Below are 24,319 nucleotides of genomic sequence, written 5' to 3'. Positions count from 1 at the left end.
ATAGACCATTCGGCTATCTAGACAGCCACATTCATCTGACCTCGAAAACCCGGAGCATACATGCACACAAACAAGTTAGTGAACCACCATTTCCTGTAAAGCTCTTTAGATGCCTTCAAAAGCACTATGCTAATGACTATGATAATGATAATGCATTTATATATGGCCTCAAACCAGTAGCCTTTTAGGTATGTTGGTTTTCACAGGTACTGTGACATTATATAACCAAACATTAAAGGGATAGTTCACTCAAATTTAAATTAAGGTGTTCCCTGTATGACACAAAGTGGAACACAAAAAAGAAAAAAGAAAATTGAAGTTATATAGACATTATATAGACAAAAACATTCTTGGGTTAAAGCTTTTTTGGGTGAGCAACAGTATACTTTTGAAAATGTATATAATAATAAAATAACAAATATAATACAATATAATTAAGTATAATATAATATAAATATAAGATTCCATAATCCCGCGAGAACTGGGTCACCTCTACAGCTCCCCTTTGCCAAACCACAGCAATGTCAAAAGGTCAAAGGTCACTAGATAGCACCACTGAGAAAAAAAAAAGATCCTGCCACAGATTTTGCAAATCCACTCCAAGCTATCCTCTATAATTCATAAAGTTCCTGGCTGGGGTATAATCCAACCACTGGAATTTAAAAATCAAATGCAAAGAGGTGCGAGAAGCCGGTTTCGTTATTATAGTGAGAAGTCATTGTGTGTGAGTGACCACAACACCGAGCGCCGTTATTAATGGGGAGCTGTCCAGCGGCGCACTGACTGTAGTTTCGCTTGACAACAGGAGGGATAGCCCCATCCCGCTGGGGTCAAAGGTCATTAGTAACGGTAGTGGTATGCGGGCACTGCTTATATGATACGCTTTGGTCAGAGTGCCTGGCCTGATAGAGACAGAGAGAAAGGAGAGGCATGTTTAATGCATGTCCGGGTGTGTGGAGCTAGCCGAGGCTATTCCGGGCCGCAGTGATGACTATCACTGCATTAGAGAAGCTACTGGGCCGCGTTAATCTTTAATAACACACATAGGAGGATTCATGAGTAGCCTAAGATCTTCATGACAGTGGTCCTTATTCTTCTCAGAGCACGTGTGTGTGTATGACAACTGGCCGGCTGTTGACTGATGAGGTACGAATTTGGGGGTTTCATCCCAACTCTGTGAGCAAAAGGCAGACATAAGTATGTGAGTGTATATATAGTCCAAAAGTCTGAGGCCACTTTGGTAATATGGAGGTTTTTTTTTTAAAGCTGGTGATTTTTTTATTTTGAAAATAAATAAATAAACGCAAAAACTAAATGAAATCAACCGAAACCAAACCAAACAAAACCCAGAAAAAAACGAAAAAAAAAAACCTTTCATTTAAAAAGTTCTCTCAAATTTTTCTGATTAATATAATTAACAAAAAAGAAGCGCTGTCAGTAGTGGTCTCTGACTTTTTGAATCCCCTTTTATGTGTGTATGTGGCCGTCCATACATTTCTATTCCAGGCATTCATCCATTCCTCTTTGGTCTCCAGACACTCACCTTGACAACAGCTCTCTCACTGTCTATCCACACCTTCCCTGGCTACCGCTTAGCACTGGACGTTTTAAGCGAGTCAGTGCTCGCATTCCAGAGCGTGGTAATTGGGGTGTCTCTAGTAACGGCAACTGAAGTTGGAAACTTACAAAATAAAACTTTTGTTGAAAGTGTTCAAACTAGACAGGACACCAGTAAAAGGTGCTCTAATGCTTCTGCTGGAATACTAGCCACTGATGACTGCATATATGCAGTATATATACTGTATTCTGTCTACTAGTTTAAAACAGTATATAAAGCAATATGCATATATTCAAAGTGTACTGTGCTACAGTACTTTTTTGACACTTGACCCTTCACATTGACGCATGTTTAATTCTGCAAGTGGCGCCTGTAAAAAAGTGTTTTCAATCAGATTCAAAATTATGTCCATTAGTATTACATCCAGTTCATTCATGGAAAATTAAAAGTCAAGTAGAGTGTATTGTATTGAAGGATATAATAACTGATTTATATTTTAATATATTTTAAAATGTAATTTATTCCAATGATGGCAGCAGACATTATGCCAGTCTTCAGTGTCACATGACCCTTGGAAAAAAAAATATTAGTATCTATGTTGAAAACAGTTGTGCTGCTTAATATTTTATTGGAAATGTGATTTTTTTATTTATTTTTTTTATTCTTTAATAAATAGAAAGTTCAATAGAAAACTTTTGTAACAATATAAATGCCTTTACGGTCACATTTGATCAATTTAATGCATATTTGCTGAATAAAATTTGTAATTTCTCAAAAAAATATGGTGTACATGTTATGAACTGTATACAAAATATGTACTGCATAAAGAGTAGAATGGAAGTATACTGAACACAGCCAAGCTTTGTCACTTTGGAAGTAAAAAAAAAATAAGAAAGAGACCACCAACAAACAAACAAACAAACCACAATCTGTCTGTGAAAAAAATTAAATTAACGAGAAAAAAACACTCAGTTTCCCACAATGCACTGGTCATTTGAGAGATAAAGCCGCCAATGTGCCTTTAGGTGAGTGTGACAATGTTCAAATTCACTCAGCTTTACTATCATTAAATCTTAGCAGTGGGAATACACAATGACTTTTAACTCAAAAAGATAAGGCTTAGACTTCCACTGGTCTGTCAAATCTCAACCACAATCTCAAGCACACGTGTGGCTATATTAAATTCGAAAGTTAGTGAGACGCAGAGGCAACTTGCTGAAGTGGCACTTTTTCACGGCGACTCCTTTGTTCGATACTCAGCTCTTTAGTATTTACTTATGCATGGAGCGCAGCAGAGAGGAGGGAGAGATAAAGGGCATCTGCAAGATAAAGCCATACCATAGATGAGGGAAACAAGAGGAGGAAAAGACAGCAAAGCAGCAATTCCCCCCCCCCCTCCCTTTAAAAAGAGTGCGGATGTTCGCCAGCACCAAGCAAAACAAATAGCTGTGCTGCTCCCTCTGCCTGTTTTCTAACCTTTACCACCGAAAAATGCATTGTCTTCCTCTTCGCTGTTCTGTTTCTCTTTGATGTATAATGCAGTGCAATATTCACAGCTACGCCTCATAGTGTTTGTGCACATACGAGAGGGGTTATTTATTCAAGAAAATCCCTGGATATATGAGAAAAGATTTGGAGGGAAAAAAGAAAGGAAAGGCCCAGCTGAGGATACTCTTCAGACCTACACGCCGGCTGAGACACTCGTGTTGAATTCTAATTTAGGCTGGATTTGAACAAAAGGAAATTGTGCTAAAGTAAAAATGAGAGGCATGTACTTAAGTCCATATTTGACCCAAAGATGGGTTGAAAGTGAAACAATCCAGCATTTTTTAAAGTGAACTGATTTACTTCCATAATGTGAACTAGAATGAAAAAGGAAACAGTATTGAGGGACTCGTTTTTATTTGTTGGAAATTGATTGGATTTTGAAGAGTGGTCCCTACACACCATTTGGTTGACAAAGAACTGTCATCAGCTGAAATGGAAAGCAATATCAGAGGTGGGGGAAGTTATTATATTTTGATGAAAGATTTTGAGGACAAACTTATTTTTTTCTTTGAAACAACTAGCAGGAATTGTTCACAATAATAACTGAAAATAAAATACTATTTTAGATTAAGTAAATGGAGTCCGTTTTTGTTACATGTCAACTTTAAAGCCCAATACGACCAAGGCAGATGCAAAACCCGCAACTAATAAAGAAAGGATTTCAGTAGGCTTCTAAACACCTGGGAAGTACCCCTAAAACAAATGTTGCTCTTATTCTGAAATTTTTAACTGTGGTGGTCTGTCTGAAGTAAATGTGCGAGCGACGTTTGTCCTTTCCGTTGTGAGAGGACACCAAATCAGCTGGAGTGGTGCACATACTAGCGGTGGATCGATGGCTCACCCCTTATCACCCACAGAGGGAAGGAAAAGTGAGAGAGAGAGAGAGAGAGAGAGAGAGAGAGAGAGAGAGAGAGAGAGAGAGAGAGAGAGAGAGAGAGAGAGAGAGAGAGAGAGAGAGAGAGAGAGAGAGAGAGAGATGTGTATGTGTGAAAACTGCTTGTTGCACAACGAAAGTGACTGACAGAAGATTATTCCAGCCTGACAAAAGCCCCAACCGGGCCACTAAAAGCAGGCTACACAAACCCTCTCCAATCAAAGCACATTGATAATTGCAATTGATGCTAGTGTTCAGCATCTTTTGTCCTTTTGGATGCATAAAAAACAGCATTTGCATCTATACCTGAATGAGAAGCCACAACAAAATCAGTTATGAAATGACCACTCATGCTACGTGTGGTGAAACGATACTGTTTTTGTCTGATAAAGGCACACGGTGACACATAGGCCTGTAACAACAAGAACCAGAACTCCCTCATGCTCCAGTAAACTGAGAGGTAAACACATTTGTATGGACCAAAAACTGACTTTGTCAATTGACATATTGAGTCATTTAGAGACATGCAAGGCCATTCTGGCTAATGGCAGTTTGCTGTTGCAGTTTGTTTATATAACACTAAAGTTTGACTTTTTCTTCAGGAAATGTCAGGCAGATGGTCCACGGAAAGCTAGCCTCCTACACACAAGTGACATGTTCTTTTGGAAGGTGATAGCGATTTTTAAAAAGATGTTTAACAATGTGAAAACATGTTATGTCTTTTGCAGTTTCCCAGGCGGAAAAGCTTTCCGTGATCACGAGCCAATCAGATGACAGTGATGAAGCCTCAAGGGTGTGCTTATCATATTAGAGGACGATATCTTACAACTATCAGTGAGATCCTTTACCGTCACTTGGTCCTAATATGAGTAGAATTTCCTGACAGTAGAAGAACAGGAAAGACTTTCTCTTATCGTGGCTCTTTGTTTCTGCACTGTCCTATCATCATGGCAGTCTTCCTATCTTGTGTAGGGCAAGACATTACCAGATAATGCCCGGACGTGACTGGATGGATGGTAGTGTAGATGAATGAAAGGATGGAGGAGCGGATGGATACCTGGAAAAATATATCCAACAGCATTTGCATTCATCTCAAGGTGCTTGTTTGACGCAAGATCTGAGACCGTGTCCAAAAATGTTTTGCCTCCATCTGGGTTACATCGAGGCACATACCATGGAAAATATATATTATATGGAAATCCGTTATTCTCATTTATGTTTTGCTTTTAAAAGAAAATGTATTTTGCTTTAAGAATATTTACATATTTTTACTTGACAGCAAGGAAAAATATATATTTTTGCAGTGTATAAACACCTGAAAGAACCATATAAAAGTGGATTTTGGTTATACGCATAAAAGAACCAGTAATGTGATTATACTGTTAACTTACAATGAACTTCCACTAACATCTCCCAACATAAAACAATGGACATCGAGGGACATGTTAAGTTGCTCTCCAAGCACACCTTTCTAAACTTCTTGTTTCAAGTCTCTTATTTTAGAGGGGACAGGCTACCAGGACTACAAGCCCCTTTGTAGAATTTATTATATTTTTAAAATGTTCATGAGAGTATATTTTTAGACCATTGTAAAACATACAAAACACAATCCTGCTACACTGAAAACGCTCAAACTGACACACTATTAGGGAAAATGTGTTTAACTCTACACCACCAGTGGGGGGGAAAAGCCTACAGAACTGTCCAGGAAATTGGCCCCAGCCATCAATAACTCGAAAAGTTTTGACACTTCTCAAATAGCATCCTCTGTGATCTGCAGAATTGCTTTTTCCCCTTCCCTTTGAAGAAATTGATACCTTGTGTTAAAGAGAGCAAGAGAGAGATCAAAAAGAGGGGATGGAAAAAAGATGTCAAACTCCACAAAAAAAGTGCTACAACAGAAAAAAGAAAAAAAAAGAGTTTTACAATTACATACAATTGTTTCTAAATGTGAAACGGATGGAAGAGACTGTTAAACAGAGCTATACAAGGCAGAGGAGGACAGAAAATAGAAAAAGAATAAAAAATGAGAACAGACAGATACAGTGACAGTGTTTTGCCACTTGACAAGTGCTGTTTGAGTTTGTGTATGGGTTTATAGTTTAGGGGTAAACGTTTCCTCAGAAGTCATCCACAAAAAATACAGTAACTGTCAAAAGTTTGGAAACATTACAATGTTTTTGAAAAAAGTCTCTTCTGCTCACCAAGGCGGCATTTATAGTAAAATCTGTAATTTTGTGAAATATTACCCTTTAAAATTATTGTTTTAGCATCATTCCTCAAGTCTTCAGTGTCACATGATCCTTCAGAAATCATTCTAATATGCTGATTTGCTGCTCAAGAAACATGTATTATTATTATTATCATCACTAATAATAAAAATACAAATTATTTAAATAATAGATATGAATATTCTGTTTATGTCACATTACGGAAGTATGGTTTCAAATGCCAGTTCATGTTGACACACAAACACACATCAAGCTGACAATCATGGATTTTCTAAACTTCCCAAATGTCACTTTTAACTCAACTCCCAATACCCCGTCCCCACCACAGCACAGGGACGCCAACAGCTCTAACATCTGTTCTCTGGCAGGGGTGTGATCTCAAAGACTCTGGTCCCTGCCAGGCCTAATCACCTTTGAGCATGGACACATACAAGGGGAGAGATTATGGCAAACCGCAGACTGCCCCCTTTTCAAAATGCCAACTTCAGTCAGGGCAGGAGGGTTTAAATACCACTCAAATGTCAGCGTGAGGCCCCACAAGTCAAACTAAATTACCTCCTACCTGCTCCGTCTCCCCTCTCGCTGTAGTAAGCATGTCTCCAATTCGCATGCGTATCCAAACACACACACACACACAAATATAAAAACCCACAAATGAGTGAGTGAGGCTATAACATAAAACACTGAAAGTACTTCCAGACTGATTCAGGTAGTTGAAAGCAACGGAATCGTACGCAAACAAACAGACACGTACACAAGCGGCCTTTATGAAGCAACCGTATTGATCTATTGGGAGATTTGATACACGGCAGAGTGTTTTTGTGCTGTACAGTGCTAGCAGAACCCATATATTAGCGTACAGTGAGCGGGTCTGGAGATGTGTGAAGTTACCCAAAGGTATTATCGATCCCCTCGGACTGCTCCTGCCCAGCATCAATCAAAAAAAAAAGAATCAACTCCACACCTTTGAGATCTTCAACGTCAGCCTCTTCCACGGAGACTATTGATCACAAATTGCATGGTGAATTGATTGGCAGTAACATTAAGAGCCCTATTGATTTTGACGTAAGTTTAGGTTCTTCTCGGTCACTGATAAAACAAACTCCTGCATCAGTCCGCACAGGTGCTGTTCGATCGCTGCGCAGGGGTGAATAAAGGGGTCAAGGTTTAGCATGGGCCAAGTGTCCCCTGTAACTACAGCATTCTGTTGACAAAAAAATCACTTTTTTCCATTGATGTCTATTGAAAAAATTAAGCAACATATACATTGCAAATATGTGTATGATTTTTCTTGACAACTTATATTTTTATCTATCTGCTGCCTTTGACACAGTGGCACGGAATATTTTTTTTTTATTGTCAATAACGAATATGCAAAAAAATTACATTAAATAATCAATAAACACATTTAAAAAAAACCTGATGAGAAAAATATGATAAAATATAACAAAAATTGCACAAAAAAACTAAATATTTGTTATAATATATATTTAGAATTTTTTTAACAAACTGTATAAAAAAAGTTTTTAAAGTTGGCACGAAACGGAAGTTGTGATAGTCTTTTCTTCCCTATTATGACGTATACAAGTGAAAACTTTTTTTTTTTATTATTAAAAAAGTAAAACATTTTGGTGTGCAAAATATGCTTATAATATACTTTTACACATTTTTCAAAATATATAAAAAAAGTTAAAGTTTATTCTTAAATACTGCTGAAAAATTAGGAAAAATAAGACTACTAAAAAATATTATAATGTGTTTATACATTTTCAAAATGTACTTTTACACATTTTTCTAAATATGTAATAAAAGTTAAAAGGTTTGTTCTTAAATTTTTTAAAATAAGACTGCAAAATATGTATTATAATGCGTGTTTATACATTTTAAAATGTATAGATTAGTCTGCTAAAGTTTGGCAAAAATTGTCCTCATTTTCATATTATCGTGAACTAAAATGCTATTTCCGTCAACCAAAACATGTCACTTTACTTGACTGACAATATGACATTTTTAAATATGACTAAATTTAAAAGGTAAATTTCCATCAAAAGGTAAAAACTATGATTTTGACAATAAGTGATAAGTCGCGCAATTTACGGTAAAAAATATTAGACCCGTGTTCCCAAAAGCAAAGTCGACTACAAGGATATATTTTTTCCTCATAGGGCTGAACGTGTATCAGTGCAGCGAAGAATTAAGCTCCACGAGCACAGCCAAGGTCGGGTGGCCACACATCAGGCTCCTCGCAGAGGACTATGACTGATAGCAGCCATTATGTGGCGGCAGGCAAAAGGTGGAGTGCAGTCACTCGTTTATTCATGCATTCATTTGTTCGGTCCGTCACCCCAGCAGGGACCAGATGAGCTGTCTATACTGTCGGAGTGATGATCCGCCTGCCATTCATCTCCGACGGACAGCTGTCTGACACTCCCTCTGTCCATCCCCTGCTGCTGTCGCCCTGCTCGCGTTGAACACTGATAGAAGCTCATTTAGATTAATGAACACGGCTAGAATATATCAGTGTGCAGCAGGTGCCTCCACTTCATAGTGGGCGTACTGTAAAATATACAGCCAGAATCACAGCAGGCTAAAAGATGTGTTTTTCCCAAATGACATTTAGCAACAGGGTTAATGTTTTATATCCCGAAAGACAGGTTTGTAATGGACTAAATGGGCAAAAAGTTTGGCAAACTCAACACAAGTTCATCACTATTGAGGTTGCGACTGCTAATGTGATGTGAACATGAGAAGAATTTAAGCAGAAATGACACAAAATGAGGATGTGGTACCATTACGACCAAACTGCCAAATAAGACATTAAAGGCCTGTTTACACCCGGTCATTTCATGAGTTTTTACTGATCGGATAGCTATCAGATTTGTTAAAACGGTTCTGTTTACGCTTGCCCACATAAATGTGTCTCCGCAAAACAGATATAAATCCGATCTTCAACTCCCTCGCTATATGCAAATTTAACGGAGTTCACGTCAGTGAAAGCAACAGATATGAGCTCCATTTTATTTATCATCAGTAATATCAAGATTAAAGACCGCAATAGGAGAGAGCGCGGCATCAGCACTGGAAAGAACATTTAGTCTCACTACTTTTAATGAAGATGATTGTGTTTTGAGCGTCTGTGACTTACTTTCTCTTTTATTTGAAGCAGTTTGAATGTTGGCTTGCTGAAGAGATACACAGATTCATCTGCGGCGATGCGTGTTGCGGTAGCGCCGTAATATCTGGCTATAATATGTCATAAAGCCTATAAAACCCTCTCACACATTTATTTTCTAACATTTTGGGAGAAGTAAGATTTGCATGCATTTAGACTTGTCCACTTTCATCTGGAATGAGGCCCAGATCACCTCCTGATGTGAGCGATCAGATTTAAATCCTTCTCGAAAGCGTTTCGGAGGGCATTTACCCCTGGTCTTTTCATGATCGGATAGAAGAAACGATCTGAGAAAACGCGTGAAGTGACCAGGTGTAAACAGGCTCTAACTGTGAAGAACAAGGTTAAACAAGCCACATGATTAGGGATTTTATTCATGTTGTAGTTTCTCATTCTTCAGAATAATACTTAATAGGGTTAAAGGTTTGTTCTATTATAAAACATATGCTTGACTTGACATGGGTTAAAATGTCTACAATAAAGTAATTGAACAGAAAATCTGGCTTTAGAACCAGGCTTCCAAACTTCTGTGGTATAGCAAGGAAAAAGCCGTACATCCACAGAGTGTGCATTAAGGCCAAAGGGTCTTTTAAAAGAGTGTCTGAAAAGGGTGTTACATCCAGAACATAAAAACAAGCCTCCTGAGAATAACACTGACCATTTCTGGAAAAAAGAAATAGATAAATAAAAAACAAAAAATCAATGCACCACGGCTCGAAAGTAATTGTGAGCAAGAGGACTATCGGGAAGTCCAGTCACGTTGTGGGCAGGACAACCATGCTTGGGATATGTCTCTGAATTAGAGTGGTAATATGACAGGGCATTAGTGGGTTGGGCCGATGATCCAATAGATTAGGAGATTGAAAGGAAAATTGAATGCGGAGCGGTTCAAAATGGAACACTCCAATTGATACCGTCAGGACAAATCAAAATCAATGGCAGGGGCTCGGTAAAGACACGGTAATGGCCGCCGGCCATGAAAAATATGAAAGGAATGGGAAAAAACAACCACATGTAATGGCGAAATAGATGGATGAATCAGGGGAGAGTTTAAGCAGCTTGTTGAAATGCAGCTTTATAAAGCATGTTCAGCAGACACATTTGTGAACAGGACCTACCTAAGCAATGGCTGAAAGATGACTGTGATGTTTCTGGCTCCCGGTTTACACAGGAACTTAGTCTCTCCTCCCTCAATCAGGTTATCATCAGCTCCACCTGGACAGAAAGAAGCGGGAAGAAAAGATTAAACAGACTTTCCTCAAAATCTAACTCAATTGATACAGGACCCTTCACATGGGATGCATTCTTGTGTTCAGCACAACAGAATAGAAAAGAATGCAGGTGTTTTGAGAAAAATCGGTGAAAGTTAAACATAAAAAAAAAAAAGCACCAATGGCACAAAATGCTGAATGAAAACGTGAAGCATGTCACAATGATCGAAGAAGTGTTTAATGGACACAAAAAAATGCTTCCATTGACAATAGTGTAGAGCTTAGTGATCATTACAAAAAAAAATTTTGGACAGCAAAATGTCAAAACAAAACAATAAAACAAAACAAAATGAATCAAAACAAAACAAAAAGCAAATGAAAAAAAACTCAACAAAATGAATCAAAACAAAACGAATAAAAACAAAACGAAAAAAAACGAAACAAAATGAATAAAAAAAAAAGAATAAAAACAAAACGAAAAAAAACTAAACAAAATGAATCAAAACAAAACGAATCAAAACAAAACAAAAAGCAAACGAAAAAAAACTAAACAAAATGAATCAAAACAAAACGAATCAAAACAAAACAAAAAGCAAACGAAAAAAAACTAAACAAAATGAATCAAAACAAAACGAATCAAAACAAAACGAAAAAAAAAAAAAAAAAAATGAATCAAAACAAAACGAATCAAAACAAAACAAAAAGCAAACGAAAAAAAACTAAACAAAATGAATCAAAACAAAACGAATCAAAACAAAACATAAAGCAAAAAACAAAGCAAAAAAAAAACAAAGCAACGTGAGGCAAAACATTTGATCACATCATTGCAATTACCACAAGCCGGAGAGAGAAATGCAAGTCTCCCCCCTCCTCTTTCTCCCATTTGCTCCTCTTTGCCTGTGCGTAGTCCTGCGCTAACAGGGTTAATAAGAAAATCATGGCTGTGTAACTCCATCATGATGAGACAGGGCCCAAAAAATGAAGTGAGCTCCAATCCTTATTAGCTCCACTCATCCACAAGTAATCAATATAATTGACAACAAGAGAATCAAGTCTGCCATCAATAAGAACATTCCCGGGCGGACAGAAGGTGTGTGCGTGGCCTCATGGGTCGATGAATAGAAGTGCCACCGCGGCAGGCCACTGGCATCTCTCTCGCTCTGTGACAATGTTATTCATTAAAATTTCACAGCCCTTTGAGATTTGCCACTGGAGAGACTTCTGTAACTACGTAGCACTAAGCCCTGGCACCGCTATCCTGACAAACACCATGCAGGAAAAAACATCTGAGACACTCGTGTGCACATCACACACACAAGCCCCTCGTCGAGGAATCACTTTAATTGCTTTTATCAGTCAGTTGTTACAGGAGATTTCTTGCCCAGGGGATGGGAACTGAGTCCAGGAACACAAATTAACGCCGGAAGATTTCTGTGACGCAAGTATATCACGTGTGCGATGGGTTTTGATTGCCATGGAATTACAAGTGAAGCAAAAGAGTGCGCTTGCATGATTTGTGTCCAACGTTGTAATCTCAGACCCACTGGTACGGGTTTAATCGCAAGTCTGGAATCAGAGTTATCCTTTGTTCATTGTTTTGAGAGGCAAGACGTGCTTCAAATGAAGAACGTGTTCACCTTTTACTGCACTAAAACCCCCGCAGTGCACCTGTCCGGCATTCACACGCACCTCCCGCTGTTGTTCCTGTCATTTCCACCTTCCTGACATTCTTCATGGAGCACGTTCTGATGAAAAGCTCTCTAGCTTTCTCTCTCTCTTATTTCATTTCCACCACTTTTTCTCATTAAAAAAAGACAAGAGGATTCTTTATCCTCTCTAAAAGCTTTCTGGTTGGAGCTCTGGCTGTTTTTCAAAGTTGCTGCTCTGGAAAAGGAGCAATTTAGTTTCCTGTTTCTCTTTTTCTCTCTATCAATCCAATCTCTCTACTGCTAATTCAATTAAGACTCAATTACAAAACAAGAAAACACAGCTGACAACGCACACACTGACTCTGACCTAAACAAGCAACAGGAGGAGAGAAAAACAGAGAGAACTGGTACAAAGAAGAATTGCATGATTAAAAAAAATATATATAAATAGGTAAACAATAACTGAAAATGGTGACAGGTTTTGTCAAAAAAGTGACGGAATGACTTATAGCATCAGAAAGAATCGGTTTTAAATTATGAATAAATTATTTGTAAAGTCTGTCCACCAGACATGTTCATGAAGTGCAATATAGCTGTACATTTTCCAGATATTATTTCAAATAAAAATCTTACAATGACGAAGGCAACGAGCCGAAACGTTTGTCAATATCTCCTGTCAAGAATAAAACTTTTTTAGAGTGCAGACATTTGCATTTTTGATTCGATACATAGGTCTTGGCACCTAATTAGCTGGGAGAGCGCGGTGAGCGTATTGATTGGAAATAAAAATCATAAGAAATGATTATTTGTAATGATAATTATTATTATTATTATAAGACAATAATGTTTTATGAAAAAAATATAAAAATGGTGCTAAAAATAAAAGACCGAGACCATTAAAAAAATCCTTATTGATGACCTTTACTAGTTTCTGCTTTTAAATATTTTTACTGCAATTTCAGTAAATATTGTGTAAAACAAGTGCTCATTTAATTCATACAATTTTGAGCGCCTTTCACTTGCTATCATTAAATTGTATCATGTACCACTTTGCTCTCTATATCAGTATGAGCCATTAAAAAACCCAAAACAGTTGATCACTAATTAAAAACACATAAATGAAAGAAGCGCTAGCCAGCAGGTCAAAGAGTTATGCATCCAGATTGTACGGTTACATTTAATGGCACAGACGGAGGAGAAAATGTCATCCCACGCCAGCCTGGCTTGACTCAAATCATTATTCGGATTCTAGCACATATTAATGAAGGTCCATTAAAATGTTGTCAGCACGACAGACTTTACTGGAAAAGCAACTGGCCAACATCTGCTGTGTTAAATATATCATTTATAAACAACAGTTTAACAAGTTATTTCAACATTCAAATAATAAACAAATGTGAATAAATACGACGAGTTAGCTGGTCCAATTTATTATTATGTCCCTCCACATCTGTTGGTGGTTTATTATTATGCTGAAGAGTGTTTCCTTTAATAATCTATGTGTGCATAAGATCATGCGAGTGTATACGAGAGGTGTTATAGCCTGGCCCGGTGGCCCCTGTAGATGCTGCTAATCTAGGATTGGGATGCGCCTTAACATCAAATTTGCATTTCTATTATTGGCAGGCACTCTCTTACCAAAGCGACTTACAAGAAAGTGCACGTATTGTGCAAGTCAGTCTGATGAGTGAAAAATGTGTGACTGCGCATACACGCACACCTCCCACTCATGTCAGCCCCCATGTAATCAAGCCAGCCAGTGACTTAGTGAAATTGCATTAGCTACACTTTCGTGGGTTTGATTAGAAATGGTCTGATCTGAGACTCTTTCCCTGCCCGGATCTACAGCAGAGAAACGTGTAGTGCCTTCACTAACACCAGCCGTCCCAGTGGATCTATCCGTGCATGTGTGTATGCGAAAGAAACAGATGCATGTCAACGTGTGAGGGCATGCAATCAGGCCGAAAAGTCTGCTGTGGAGTGTGTGTGTGTGTGTGTGTACAGCAGAAACATTGACAACAGATCGGAGATCACTCATTTACAATGAGTGTCAATATTGTAGCATTGTTTGTGTAACCCAAACAGTCAAATCTGATCCAGCTGGTCTGTGTGTGTGTGTGTGTGTGGTAGACCAGTTAACACGTGCAGCACAGAAATAACACTCAAACTCTCATTCAAAGACAAATATAAAGTAATGTGGCCCCAAAGTATCTGGACACTTAAGTCACACTAAAAACATGTATGAATGTCACTGCATTTGATGCAAAATATGACCCCAAGTGGCAACAAATCATGTTAGAATTTAGTTCCTTAGAAGTATCTTCTAGTTTTGCAATTACTTACTGGACCCAAAGTCATTTTGTGTGGATGTATGTAGTCAAATCTTAAGGTTTGAGGTTTGGATGGTTAGCATGGTCCTGTTAGCCCCTGCAGGTACATTCTGTCATTACTTATAATTAATCAATCTCCATTAATCATTCAAAATTAGCAGTGCATTTTGTCTGACAATCAAGTGTGTCAATCAATACCATTTTTAACATTCTATCTATTTGGTATGTGTGTGCGTATATATAGAGAGAGAGTGTATAGTTGTTGCCATTGTTGTTTAAAAGTAATAATTATTCATTACATGACAAATAAAACAATAAAACCTAACTTTTAAACCTGTGTGTTATCTTCCTTTAAAATTATACTTGCTTTGATATTTTGTTATCGAATCCAGTGACACTTACACACTTTTAAGTGTGGCTTAAGAGTCCAAACACTTTTTTTAATGGGGCATTGCCTTCCCAAAACATAAACGCATACTTGAAAATACACGTAAACACAAGGCACAGCCCATTCTCCGTTTGTACAGTGCTCTGGCTTGGTCTTCACACCTGGTTATCAGTTGAGCTGCCACAGATAGACAGTCTACACAGCACAAACCCATACCAGCTGCCAGGTTTCTCCTAACAAAACGGAATGAAGATCGACAGGTGTGTGCGTGTGTGGCCAATCAGTGCTGTCAGGCAGAAACCTCGAACTTGAAAAAGAACAGGCCAATTTTCAATAATTCATGACTTCCCAGTTGGCCTGGTTATAATTCCTCTGCCATGTCTTCATGTCTGATTGGCTTCTGATGAGACTCCTCTATTATTAAAACTCATTTGAGGGGACAATATTCCAATATTTCCATTCAGGAGAGAGCCGAGACCACTAGCTCGGTATGTTGACAATGCACTAAGATGACAATTAAACAAATTAATGAATGAAAACATAATTGTGGAAATAGAGTTGGATAAATTATTAATTGTGGCATGGTGGCCAATTCCCCTCGCTTCAGATATGATGCATTATTGCATGTATTTTTAATAAGGCCAGGTTGACAGCTCTGAATTTTTGCACTGAGAGCAAAACAACCTGTTTTTTTTTTTTTTTTTGGATCCATTGTCTAGTGGTTAGATACAAGACTAGTTTAGCTGTAATGCACATTTAGGAGATGCAGGTTCGAATTCAGTCTAAATCATACGCAAATCACACACTTCGGTTTAACATTTTTACATTTAGCCTCACCAGTCCTGAATATTCGGTTACAATCTTGCTTTTACCTGAACTATTCCATAAATTCACTCTAAATTCACTCACTGAAACAACTCTGGTGTCAACAGATGTCTCCCAAGGTCAAAAACACCAGGCAGTGAAGGAAGTAAAGTCAAGTTGTTTATTAGAGTGACCACGATCTGCTCCTCTCTAAAAAAGAATGGTATGTCTAGTGTCTGTCTAACAGCCCTGATTACTGAGCCATCGCTACTGCTTCATTTCACTCCATTACAAAAGAGAAAATAAAGTCAACCCCTCCACTTCCAATCCGACACTCATGCCCATAATAGCACACACCCTCTTATTCTGCCTGTCTGTCTCTGTCGAAAAACGCCTGGCCCAGTTTCTTTTTTTTCCTCATCTGGTATTTGGATGTGAATGTCCAAAAGATAAAGTAAAGAAGAAGAACAAGGTTCACTTTTCCTTTGTGTCTGTGTCTCTTTAAGGGTTTCACGCTGCACTGTTAACATCTTTTTAAACCCAGAGTAAAGGCTGATGTCATGCTAAAATGTAACAGCAAATTGTTTAGCAATAGATGACCGATAACTGATTAATCATACTAATTAAAGAAACACTCATATTTTGTATAGTTTCAGTTTTGTAGAAAAAAAAAAAAAAAGAAGTGGCAAATAGTGATACCAAACATATTAACTGGACTGATGAAGAGATACAATCTATTGTTTCAATGGTTTGAGGTCAGAAAGAACTGTATTTGATAAAAATACAGTAAAACAGTAATATTGTGAAATATATTTGTATACATATTTTAAAACTCCTGCCTTCAGTGTCACGTGATCATTCAGAAATCATCTAATTTGCTGATTTGGTGCTCAAGAAACATTTCTTATTATTGCCAATGTTGAAAACAGTTATGCTGCTTAATATTTTGTGGAAACTGATACTTGTTTACAGGATTCATTGATGAATAGAACATTCAAAAGATCAGCATTTATTTGAAATATAATTCTTTTGTAACATTATAAATGTTTTAAGGTCACTCTTGATCAATTTAATGCATCCTTGGTGAATAAAAGTATTATTTACTTTTAAATAAACAAATCTTACCGACCACAAACTTTTGAACAGTACTGTACTATTATTTTGGCAGGATATTTTGAGTCCTCAAAGACAACCAGAGCAGATTTACATGATGACTTTTCTGCAGATGGACAAGCAATTATTAAAGCAGGTCGTACAACAGATAATCACTTAACCTTGTAAACATTCAAATAAAAGTGTACAGTGTGAAACATGCAACAGTTAACCCCGGGTTAATATAATCCTGGGTTAACTGTTGCATGTTTCACACTGTACACTTTTATTTGAATGTTAGCCATTTCTGGCATTGTTGTCTATCTATTTCTCTCTCTCTTCCATAGGCCACCTCTGTTGAGTCTCATTGTGATTGAAGGACAGGAACATAAGATTTGAGACGGGTCTCTGCTGCCCTCTCAAGCTCCACTGATTTAGAATCAGAGAGCCAGTGATTGTGATTGTGTTTAAAAGGCTGTTCCACTCATCCAGACATCATCCTCATCATCATCATCCTCATCATCATCATCATCATCATCATCATCACCCTTGTTCTCTGTCCTCTCTTTCACCTTTTTCCCTCTCCTCCTCCCTCCATCACCCCCACCCCCACTTCTCCTTCAATCACGCCAATCCCAAATGAAAGGTAAACAAGCCTGTGACAGCCACGGTGATGATGGTCTCGTTGATTAAAATTAGCACAGGTTGTGAAACACAGACACACACGCTCACTCAGACAAAGTCTGTAATTATGCGTCTGCCCTCCGTCTGATAACAGCTACAACAATCTACCCGTAAGACAAACCAGAGAACTTCAGAAATGCAAATAAAAAGTTTTAGCCGCACTCTGTTTACCTTGTTAGGCACCGTTCAACATCAAGTTCTCCAAACATAGCATTTTTTTCCTTACCAACCAAATATTAACAAAATGTTTTACTGTTTTCCATTTTCTCTCTTAGTTCCACTTCATGAAGGAGAAAAGCAACGGCAAGAGATCGTCTGTAGTCAATACCCACAGCACCACTGATATGTTATTACCCTCCAAGTCCATTTCAGCCAATCACGGGCCAATCTCATCTCACCACTGCAGTAATTCAATAATGCGTCCATGATGAGATCCACCTCAGGACTCCACTCATCACAGTCGCCCCCCCCTAAGAAAAAAACAACACAATCATGGCCCGTAATGCTGTTTCAACCCTAATCAGCTTCTGCTATAAAATTACTGGGAAACAGATTGAACATGAAGCATCCGCCCCGACCGCATGCCAGCTGACTGCTGCTCCGCTCTGTGATGGAACTTGGGTGTGAGTGAATTTCAGTATTTGACTTTATGATCTGTGACTCAAAGCCAACACAAGCATACGAAACTGGCCGTGCATCTAAAGATGGGTGTTTTTACTGTCCATCATAAGTTCTGCTTGGCAGATTGTACAATATGACCCCAGTAAGATCAACACTGTGATATATGCATATTATGCCTTATATATTAATATCGTATTATATCAATATCAAATATAAATTCAGAAAAAGCTAGACTATCTATCATCTATCTATCTTTAGTGAAACAGCATTAATACTGGATGGATGGATGGATGGATGGATGGATGGATGGATGGATGGATGGATGGATGGATGGATGGATGGATGGATGGATGGATGGATGGATGGATGGATGGATGGATGGATGGATGGATGGATGGATGGATGGATGGATGGATGGATGGATGGATGGATGGATGGATGGATGGATGGATGGATGGATGGATGGATGGATGGATGGATGGATGGATGGATGGATGGATGGATGGATGGATGGATGGATGGATGGATGGATGGATGGATGGATGGATGGATGGATGGATGGATGGATGGATGGATGGATGGATGGATGGATGGATGGATTAAAGGTGAGTGAGTACGACAGACATGCAGACAAATAGACAGACAGACAGATAGGATAACATGGTAAATTAGTAATAAAAAAAAAAAATTGTTGTCTGACCACAGAACAAGATAAGTTGAGGAAGTCCTTATGGCTCAAACAGAACTCTAGCACACACACTAGCACTGGACACTGATTGGCATGAAGCGTGTATTGCAGTGTTTTGTTGACGCTCCACAGCTGGTGGGTTGCTCTTATTTGTTTAGATTCAATTTGATGTGCTGGATGAGGAGCCAAGGGAACAAATACAATGAAAAAACAAAAGGAAAACCACAACAGCATAAAGGAGTAATTTAATTGCTCATTTCTCTTGTTCCCGACAACTCTCTTCCTCAGATGAGGTATGAGCCGTGATGTGTCAACATCTGCGGCTATAAAGTCTCCAGCCAGATCTATTGGTTATCTATTTATTAAGTTAAATCAGGTGTTTAAGAAATGATCAAGGTTGCGGCCACAGAAACATACACACAATAGATGATATTTTATCAATTTTCTTGCACACACGGGCACAAACACGCGGCATCTCGCTTAAAGAGCCATTTAAAGAGCTTCGCTCTCATGTGGCGTCTGGAGTGTCATATCTTTTCTGAGTCTCTGGGCTCCATCAGGCCTCATTTAGCACACAGATCATCAAGCTCAGCAAACACACACACACACACACACACACTTGTGATGTTCTGAGACTTTTCTTAAAGGTATAGCTCAGGCAAAAAATTTAAAAATATATGATATAATTTACGCACCTTCATTTTGAATCCTGATTGACTTACTTTCTTCTATGAAACACAAAATGAGTTCTTAATGGCAGAATGTCCAAGCTGCTCTTTTCTATATAATGAAAGTGAAAGGTGATCAAAGATTATCAGTGAATAATGACTTAAATGTCATCACACAAAGCTATTAAACAGCTTAAACGCAGTTGGAATATAGCTTACAAGTTATATGAACAACTTTTTATGATACTTTATGGTGCTCTTTTTCTTGACAGCTCTGGTCCCCAATCCACTTTCATTGTGTGGAAAAGATAAGCATTTCCATTCTTTAAAACCTCTCCTTTTGAGTTCCATGAAAGAAAAGACAGTGAAACTGTCAACTGAGTGAAATATCCCTTTAATCATGACTAAATACACAAAAACCATCAAAACAATCAGTCTCATTGTCTCTTGAAGTATTTCCAGGTGCGTTTCATCTGGGTTCAAATCCCAAAAACAAACTTCTGACCTTTTTGTGTCCTTCCTATTCCTCTCGTCGGCGTCCATCAAATATGCTTTGATTGTCTGTCAAACAGTGAAGCCCCTCTTCAACAATCACACCTAACAATGCTTCCTGTAGCGTGTCGGTCTGTCTCTCTCATCTTTTCTTTCTCTCCCGGTGGCTCTCAGTAGGAATGCCTGATTGCATACTGTCTTTGGTGCTTTAAGAGACGCTAAGAAATGCCAATGCTGAATACAGAGGATATGGGGCTAATCAACATCTACAAAAATAAAAGGTCAAGAGGAAAAGGAAAGAGCATGAATGAAAGAAAGCAAGCGAGCAAGAACAAAAGAAAGAAACAGAAAGGTCAAGGCCACCAATATCTGGCATGGATTAGATCATGATGCATGCAAAACAACAACAACAACAACAAAAAGTACACAACAAAAACTTTGCTACTTATAAATCATTTGACCTATTAAACACTCATATCCAATTTCCGTCTTATTTTAGGATTTTCCATCATTGCAACTTGACAGACAGGCTACATTTGGTCTGAAATCATCACTTTACAATAATCAAGGCCGGGTTAGTAAATACACACACGTGCCACCATTGGCATATGAGCTTTAATAGAGCGAATAACAATTTCTTTTCTTTTTTTATAAAATAAAATAAAATGTATCTTTGGATCAATAATGTGAAGTGCAAATGTAGCTAAAAAAGATGCAAAAGTCGTTACAAGGAAAGGAAGAAAAAAAAGAAACGAAAAATATCAATCAAATCATGTTCGTGTATGAAGGACAAAAAGACATTCATCACTTTCCCCTGCTTTATATGTGGCAAAATCCAATATTTATATAATAAAGCTCAATCTCATTTCAGGTTCAAGTTTAAAAAACAACATATCAGAACTGTAAAGTCAACTCAGGTCAACTATTGATTGGTTTGATGATAAAGAACCTTCTTTACTCTTGAACTCAGTGGAAAGACTCAATTAAAAATGAAACCTTGGATGTATATGAACAATTCAGAAAATGTTTCTGTAAAGGTGCACAGATTTATATGAAACACCTGTGTGTATAAGTCCTGATCCAGAACTTAGTCTCCGTTCGAATGTGTGAAACCTAAATCAGCACTCTGACTTTGAAAAGTTTGAAAGGTCTCATAGAAACAGCTCTTTTGTGAAAGAGAGCGAGTTATCTGGAAGTGCCTGTAAGGCTAGAGAGTTTTTGATGGAAACGCTACTAAAAAGAGAGTCCACAAACACAACAACTTTCGTTAGTGTAGAGAAATCTGACAGAGCTTATATAGTCGCACACACACTTTCACACACACGCCCATATACACCTCCTCACTCCACTGGTGAGGGATTTTTCCATTTGCACCTCTCCTACCCCTATTGTGCTTCACAAATCAGAGCGACAGACAACAACTCTCCTCCACCCACAGCCCCGCCACTCACCATGATCCACCTCTCTCACTCTCTTTCTCTCTCTGGGGAACACCAGACTCATGCATAAACAAGACCTTCCCTTTATCCTCTCGCTGTAAGCCTAGAGGAGAAAACTCAATTTGTATACGTGTGTTCAGAGAAATAGACGAATCTCCTTGCGTTGTGATAATCCCTGCCCAACACGCAATGAGCTTTTCTGTCTCTTTTTTCTTCTATCTCTGCTTTGTATGGTTTGCAGGTTTGTGGGATTGAAGCGACATGTGAGGAATAGGCCAAAGGACAGACATATGAATTGATATGAGACATACAGTATTATTACTCCTGGATCCGTCATATATGAAACAGAAACTATTGTCTATTGTCAATCACAGATTTTCAGGTGTGGTTTAAGTGTCCAGATAGTTATACTGAGACTTGGTGCTCATATGAGAAATGCAAGTTTGAGTTCAGCTTGCAACATGATCTGCTCCCATTTTTCGGTCACGTTCCCTGGAATTATTCACTCATTCTCCAATATACCCTTCTACAAAATCATGCAAAGCATGGAAAATTGAAAGAGTGGAGGGGGAGAAAGAGTTTGTATGAGCCTTGGTGCATATACAAGAAATGAAAGTTCGAGTTAAAACTGCAACATGTTCCAATCCCGTTCCAGCTTACTTTTCCTACAATTTTCTGCTCATTTGCCCCTATAACCGTCGAAAAGATGGTTGAAAAGAGTCAAGAGAAGCCTCCAATCACATTCTCTCTCAGTCTCACTATACATAAAAAAGGTAAAAGCGCAAAAAATTGGGGAGAAAGAGGTTTTATGAGTTTTGGTGCACATAGAAGTGCTGATAGTTTGAGTTCAGCCTGCAACATGTTCCAATTCAGGTCACCTTTTCTATAATTTTCCACTCATTCTCCACTACATCTGGCTAAAAAATTATGAAAAAGCCATTAAAATAGTGGGGGGTGACAGAGGTGAATTTGCAAGAAATGCAAGATCAGCTTGCAACATGCTCCAATCACATTCTAATTCATTTTCTTAAAATGTTCCTCTCATTCTTCACTACACCCTAAAATATTATGGAAAAGCATAAAAGAAATAGAGAAAGAAGAAACTTTTTATATTAGTCTTGGTGCACATACCAGTGCTGCAAGATCGAGTTCAGCCTGCAACATGCTCAAATCCCATTCATGCTCACTTTTTCTATTATTTTATATAAATATACTATATAATTCATATACTTTTTCACTATATCACCTAAAAATTAATTAAAAAACACAAATCCCCCCAAGTTTGAATTTTGCCGGCAACATGCTCCAATCCCATTCCCCCTCATTTACCCATACTTTCCCTTTCATTCTCCACTATACCTGTCTGAAAAATATGCAAAACCCGGAAAGAAAGAAAGAGGAGAGCACTGAAGCAGTAATGAACTCTTCAGAAAGAAGTTGAGGATTAATTGATCTGTAGGAGTCGTGCTGGTGGAGAGAAAGCTGTAATTAAGCTACAGAGGCTCTGAATGCAGTTTCATAATGAGTGCTACAAACACACACACACGTTCACTCAAAGATGTTCCACATGACATTGCACACGCACATAATTGCAGTCTCACGCAACTCTGACAAAGCTGTTTGCTCCAAGACTGGTGAAGCGTTATTTTATTTACAGCAGATGTTGAAATTTTATCATTTTATATCACTGGAAAGCGGTACAAGTGCTTAGCATACTCAATAGATCAATTCCTCATGTACTTGCAACCCTACTGGCGAAAACTGCACTGCAGAGGCACAGATGTTTTAACATCTGTACAGTTTAGCCTTGCACTGTGACTGAATTGTGTAAAAAAAAAAAGAATATTATACTTAATGTGACCGACTGTTTGTCAATGCTATTAAAACACAGCGAAGGTTGCTTTGAGAGGGCATTATAATAACTGCAGTATCTGCTTATTTATTGAGCATTTTGTAACTTTTAAATGTCTCTTTACAGACATTCAGATAGATCAGACCATCTACTCGTCACAATGCTTTAGTCTTGAATGTCTGTGCGACTGAAAACTAAATTAAAATAAGAAACATTCCTGTGTCGGCTTTAATACATATTGTAATTTTTCTAATTTATTCCCCAAGAAACCCATGAATGGCCCCTCTGCCCACGCAATGAAACAATGACTTTCAACTTTCTCCTCCCTCCCTCTACTGAGTCGACTTATTCCGTCTGTTAAATTATTTCATCCCTTCAATCTCCTCTCGTCCTTTCAGGCGACAGACACAGCGCCCGTATTGTGACGGCACAAATGAACAGTGGAAATTTCATCTCCCATTTGGTGGTGTGAGGTGCTTTACCAATCAAATGTTCTCCTCCTTTCACATGTGAAGCATTTGAAAGAACACCATAAGAATCTTAGATCTCATTAATCTCCTCATTCACCTTGCTCTTTTTGGACCTGACGGGTCGACTGTGATTGGCTATCAATACAAATTGTACTTGACGACCTGTGGGGCAGAGAAAAAAATTAAGTTGGTGCGCTTTGCGAAGTTACCGCACCTCAAGAATTTTGAATGCCAAACCAACATCTTTAAAGGGATAGTTCACTCACACAAAAGAATTTTGTCACTATTAATCCACCCTGATGTTGTTTCAAACAACACCTGTGTGTTATGAACTATGGAGAGGGGGAATAAATTCTCACACACAAAAAAAGGAGTGCGTCTCTTGAATATAGGATAGCGTGATCATATACTGTAGAACAGCCAAAGGATGACAGAAAAAAATGGATGCTGCATTAAAACGCGTTAAAATGAGAAAAAAAAAAGTTAATTGCAAAATTAACGCTTTAATTTTGACAGCCCTAATAAATATATATGAAACAAACTGCATA

At 38.1% G+C, this 24,319-nt stretch overlaps 1 protein-coding gene across 1 annotated transcript in view; it reads right to left on the bottom strand.

Annotated features, from left to right (window-relative positions):
• Positions 1-24,319, bottom strand: part of exoc4 (exocyst complex component 4) — a 138,458-nt gene that overhangs the window by 55,085 nt on the left and 59,054 nt on the right. Inside the window, exon 10 of the mRNA XM_082167140.1 lies at positions 10,502-10,598. Coding sequence (XP_082023266.1) covers positions 10,502-10,598 — 97 coding nt within the window. The remainder of the gene's footprint in view (positions 1-10,501; positions 10,599-24,319) is intronic.

Source organism: Leuciscus leuciscus, assembly GCF_965113295.1.
Source record: "Leuciscus leuciscus genome assembly, chromosome: 4".
Taxonomy (NCBI): Eukaryota; Metazoa; Chordata; class Actinopteri; order Cypriniformes; family Leuciscidae; genus Leuciscus; species Leuciscus leuciscus.
The sequence above is the reverse complement of the archived record's forward strand: the minus strand, read 5'-3'. Positions and strand labels throughout refer to the sequence as shown.